The 6,000-nt window shown below is 43.5% G+C and overlaps 1 protein-coding gene across 1 annotated transcript in view; it reads right to left on the bottom strand.

Annotated features, from left to right (window-relative positions):
* Nucleotides 1–1,500: 1,500 nt before the first annotated feature.
* Nucleotides 1,501–6,000, bottom strand: part of LOC138303530 (zinc finger protein 583-like) — a 41,286-nt gene continuing 36,786 nt past the window's right edge. Inside the window, exon 6 of the mRNA XM_069242743.1 lies at nucleotides 1,501–5,721. Within this exon, the coding sequence (XP_069098844.1) occupies nucleotides 5,030–5,721 (692 nt within the window). The 3' untranslated portion in view covers nucleotides 1,501–5,029. The remainder of the gene's footprint in view (nucleotides 5,722–6,000) is intronic.

The raw sequence follows: 6,000 nt of genomic DNA, 5'->3' as shown, positions 1-6,000 counted from the left end.
ACAAACAACAGATCAGGCATCCAAACCCAGCATCGCTGAATCTAGCAATCTGGCTCCTGAAATCCTAGAATTCGGACACTTAAACCTCACACAAGAATGTATGGAAGTCATAAAGCAAGCCAGAAGACCATCCACTAGACACTGCTATGAAAGCAAATGGAAAAGATTTGTTTGCTACTGCCATCATAATCAAATTCAACCATTACACGCATCTCCAAAAGATGTAGTGGGTTACTTACTACACTTACAAAAATCGAACCTGGCCTTCTCTTCCATTAAGATACACCTAGCAGCAATATCTGCATACCTGCAGATTACCCATTCAACTTCACTATTTAGGATACCTGTCATTAAAGCGTTTATGGAAGGCCTCAAAAGAATTATACCACCAAGGACACCACCCGTTCCTTCATGGAACCTCAACATCGTCTTAACAAGGCTCATGGGTCCACCCTTTGAACCTATGCACTCTTGCGAAATACAATTCCTAACATGGAAAGTTGCATTTCTCATCGCCATCACATCTCTAAGAAGAGTAAGTGAAATTCAGGCGTTTACAATACAAGAACCTTTTATCCAACTACACAAAAATAAAGTAGTCCTAAGGACCAATCCTAAATTTTTGCCAAAGGTTATTTCACCGTTCCACCTAAATCAAACGGTAGAGCTACCAGTGTTCTTCCCACAGCCAGATTCCATAGCTGAAAGGGCACTACATACATTAGACGTCAAAAGAGCACTAATGTACTACATCGACAGAACTAAAAATATCAGAAAAACTAAACAACTGTTTATTGCATTTCAAAAACCTCACGCAGGAAACCCAATATCGAAACAGGGTATAGCCAGATGGATAGTTAAGTGCATCCAAATCTGCTACCTTAAAGCAAAAAGACAACTGCCCATTACACCAAGGGCACACTCAACCAGAAAGAAAGGCGCTACCATGGCCTTCCTAGGGAATATTCCAATGCACGAAATATGTAAGGCAGCCACATGGTCTACGCCTCACACATTTACCAAGCACTACTGTGTAGACGTGCTATCAGCACAACAAGCCACAGTAGGTCAAGCCGTACTAAGAACCTTATTTCAGACTACTTCCACTCCTACAGGCTGATCCACCGCTTTTGGGGAGATAACTGCTTACTAGTCTATGCACAACATGTGTATCTACAGCGACAGATGCCATCGAACTGAAAATGTCACTTACCCAGTGTACATCTGTTCGTGGCATCAGTCGCTGAAGATTCACGTGCCCACCCACCTCCCCGGGAGCCTGTAGCCGTTTGGAAGTTAGCTTCAACTTTGTACATTTGTAAATATATTAAATCTTAGATAGGTACATACTTATTCACTCCATTGCATGGGCACTATTACTAACAAACAACTCCTACCTCACCCTCTGCGGGGAAAACAATCGAAGATGGAGTCGACGCCCATGCGCAATGGAGACAAAGAGGAGGAGTCCCTCGGTCCCGTGACTCGAAAGACTTCTTCGAAGAAAAACAACTTGTAACACTCCGACCCAACACCAGATGGCGGGCTATGCACAACATGTGAATCTTCAGCGACTGATGCCACGAACAGATGTACACTGGGTAAGTGACATTTTCATTCCTAGTTTACAATGTGTTAAATCAACAGCTTTCTTAGTGTCCATGAAGTCTCACTGTGCACAATTTACCAGTTTACAGCACATCGCCTTCCACTAATGCTCGAAATAACCTATTTCCCAAGGGCCAGTTTTCCAAAATACAAAATGTGTAAGTTTCTATTATGCCAAAGTCAGTCCATATTATCAGGTTCCACAATGCTCCAGTATGGCATTGTTATCAGTATTCATAATGCCACATTATGCCATACCATCAAACCTGCTCCAGTATCGATACATTACTGTTGCCTTAAGATTCCACTGTGTCCAAATAACCAGAATGTTGGTGCTCCAGTCCTAATAATCCTCAATTTCCACAAGCCCATACTATGGACATGCCAGTTTTTATAATATCCCAGGAATCACATTTCCAGTTCTCAACATGCCCACAATAATGGTTTACGCACGGCTTCAATATGCCCACATTGCCAGGTTTCATAATGCTTCTTTATGTTCATACTATTTCCTTTTGCAAAGCACAGCCCACCAATATTACCACTTTCCGAAGCCCTCACTAAGTCACAAAGCTTGGCACCAACTCTCCCTTCTTTGCCAAGTCAAGGCATAAGTCACGAAACTAGATGCTGAAGGCCTACTGAAGCTCTGCCTTCTCCCGCATGGACAGAGGCATCCATGATACCCACCTGCCACTTCTGAAGAGTGTGCTCCATGCGACCACGCGGCTCATCAGGAAACTGTGAAATGATCAGCATGTCATTCCCACACTTCAAGAGCTCCACAGGTCTTGTACCCAACAGCATCCCAAGCAGGATCTGCCACGCCATCACCTTTAAGGGATTAAACACCAACATACCAACCTATCTGGCAACCAAACTCAACACACAGAACAATAATATAACAAGCCGCAAAACTAATCCTGCAGGATGGCTGCGAGAGCTAATACTTAAAGCAGACACCTGCAGCAGTGACCAGAAAGTCACAGGTTTGAGATAGGATATTTTGCTTGGTGGAAGAGAGACATCAGCTACAAACCAACAGGTGTCAGCTAAACCTGCGGTTCCCTGTCTCACTTAGCGCTCAGGAAGCCATCTGGTGTCAGGTGTCAGACCCTCCACTAGTTCCACCACTGAAAAACCCTACCCACCACCCAAGCACCACAGGGACTCAGACTTCCAGAAAGCACCCTATGCTTAAGAGAGACCTCCTGATGCAGATTGTTCCTGCCACGGTCTGCTTGGGATGCACGGTGGTACAGGGTAGGAGAATGAAAGAATGTATGAATGACAGGGATTTCTAGAACACAGGGAGTCATGGTACTAAAAGGAGTAAAGCATCAAGCCAGATGTAGGTGGTTTGAAAGAGTAATGTTTAGGCTTTTTCCTGAAGTTATGCAGGTTGGGGGTGCATCTCGAAGAGGAGACAAAAAGTTTTCTGTCACACGGGAGGAAAAGTCCCTGAAAATCATTACACAATGAAAGTCACTACACAAAAATAAATGCATAAGCATATAATAACAAGAAAAATGTTAAATGTAATTACACTTTTTTTTTTGTTATTGTGCTATGCACTCCTGTGCTTACACAAGTTTGTTTCTGTATTTATCTGTACTTACTTCTTCACACTATGTAAAGAGTGAATGCAAAACCTGGAGGCACCCTAGAGTGCTTTTAAAGACCACAAAGGGGGTAATCTGAGAAAACGTTTTTTAAATATATATGTAACAAAGGTATGCTACCCTTCCAGTACAGGAGTAAACCATAAAAGTAAAGCGGGAGCAGGGGAAGGGACCAGAAAAAGAAGCGCGGAGAACAACCTACCAGCTCGGGTAAGAGACAGCACAGAATGGGTTTGGAAAAGAGAAGTTACGAGGAAGGCGGTGGAGGTGAGGGCTTGGGGGCCCTCATGGAAGTGGGAGGAGTGGGGGAAACTGTGACTTCAGGTGTGCAAAAGAGAAGAGGAAGGCCCTGGCAAGTACAGGGTGAGGGCTAGGCCATCCTTTCTAAATGTCACACCAGTGGTAACTATCCACAACATTAGCAATATGATTCATTCAGACAGGTGCTCCCTTCAAAGTCAGATTTAAAATGTAAATTAAGGACTCAAATTGTTTAAGCATGCCGTCATCTTCATCGTAAGAGTTCATAGTTAACGCCAATTGTTTAACAAACAAAGCATATCTTCAACATGTTTCCTGGTTCATTAGGACTGCTCTTCACCAAACAAACAGCAGAACTGTACTCACCAATTCTCAATAAAGACTACTTTGAGAGTGTGTGAGGTATCAACATCTTTATCCCCTCCCCCAATTGACTTTATCAGTGTTTTTTGTAATGCTATCAGTACACTTTGGTCCTTCACGTCAAGCACGCTTTATAACCTCTACTGGCCGGCCTGGATGCACCATACCTTCAGACATTGACGAGGTTAGTAACCATGAGACCTTGTACACGTTGGTCTTTCGTGTCGAGCATACTTAACAATCTTTAGTGGCAACCTGGAGGCACCACCCTCCAGGCGAGTTCCGGGCACCCTTGTCCTCGAGGCGAGCAGTGGTGACACTGTTTATGGCAGGCTGCATGAGGGGTGTGTTTGTCCTGTTTTTATGCTATTTGCTTTCAGTGTCCTGGAACCAATACACAAATTTGAAGTGGAGCCAATGGATTTGTGCCTGTGACACTTGCTCACAAATGTAGTGCGTTGGCCGGTATTCCTCGTCAGGGTTATCTTCACCACACCGGCTGTAACTGGAACGAATGGTAAAAGTAACCATTCCGGTTTCATGTAGAGTGTTTCTGGGCGGTTAACTGGACTTCCGGTGTGAGCAAACAGAAAGACTGAGGCATAGGGAGATTACATGTAGTGTGTGGCACATCGCTACGATAGTCGTGCAATGTCACTTTTGGCTATCGGTAATAAATGGACACCAGTATTATAACTTGGAGCGCATCATTCCACCGCCGTCAACTTTGTCAGTAGAGCACAACTCCAAGAGATGGAGAGTGCTAGGATACAAATTTACTTGATTGCCCCTCACATGGTTGTCATAAATAGCTAACAATACTTTCTTTATGGAGTTCAGATTGTGCACTTTGCCGAGGCAAGCTTGTACTGTCTTTAGAACTCTAGTTCCACCTAAAACAATCCGCTCCATCTGTGATTTTGTACCCCGCCGGACTGCCCACATAATATCCTACTTTACACTCTCTTTGTGTGGATATGTTATTAATGCTTGCGAAACAGCACTTCATGCTCCTAGACAGGTACATTATTTCTTTTACTACTTTATTCTGTAGAATGTACCATTTTACAGGATGATATTTGGATATCCACTCTAGTCACAAGTGTGCTAATGTTCTTTAATTCTCTTTTGCTTGAAAGTTCCAGAAGCTGTGCGATACATAGATATCTTAGTGTTCACACATCCTCCGTTAGATCTGTCTTACACTTTTGAGGTGTCTTTGTATGTACTCTCTCATGCCCTAGAAGATGGTGCTTCCGATTGAAGCGCTTCCCACACAGGATGCACTGATAAGGCCTTTCACCCGTGTGCATGCTTTCGTGTCTTTGAAGAACTCCCTTTTGAGTGAAGCTTTTCCCACATATCGTACAGTGATACGGTCTCTCCCCCGTGTGAACCCTTTGGTGTGTTACAAGCTTGGACATGGTAGAAAAGCTTTTCCCACATTCGGTACATGTGCATCTTCCTTTCGATCTACGTGCCCTCTGACTTCCCGTCTGGCTGCGTGTGGGTTCATTGTCAGTGGAAGGACAGGCTCTGCGCATCTCTACTGCGGTTGGTTCCCACGCTATGAAGTTGTTGGTTTTTATTGGACTCTCGTAGGGTTTGCTAGTTTCCGGTGGCTCCACGAAGCATGTTGGGTGCTGCGTGGTGGAATACGCTTCTTGACTTTTCCATTTGGTGACTTCCTCTCCTCTCCAGCCCCAGTCGCTTCCTGGTGACATCTGACTTATCACACTTTTGCCATCATAAAAGCCCTGGACCATATTTGCTTGAAGTTTATTTGTAATTGATTTACAAATTGCTGATTTTTTATTATGTTTTGAAGAGTTGGTCATGGTTTTCCTTCTTTTGGTTGTCCCAATACCTGTTGGATTAGAATTCACAGCAATATCAGATTTCTGCACAACATCTTGTGTAACAACAAGCAGTTTCAGATCAAATTAATTTCATTTAGTGCCGGAATGATGTCCATTCCTATGAATACAAAACTAGCACATTACAAAATGAACATGTCGTAACGAGGAAGTAACTTACAAAGGATAAAGAAGAAAGAAAGTAAAAGGACTACTGAAAGCTGGAAAGCCCATGGAAAAATCTATGCAAAGTACTTTTCCACAACCATATCTTCAGTGATATTCTGAAG

The sequence above is a fragment of the Pleurodeles waltl genome, chromosome 7 (genome assembly GCF_031143425.1).
Source record: "Pleurodeles waltl isolate 20211129_DDA chromosome 7, aPleWal1.hap1.20221129, whole genome shotgun sequence".
In the NCBI taxonomy this organism is placed as follows: Eukaryota; Metazoa; Chordata; class Amphibia; order Caudata; family Salamandridae; genus Pleurodeles; species Pleurodeles waltl.
This window is presented reverse-complemented; position numbering and strand designations above follow the sequence as displayed.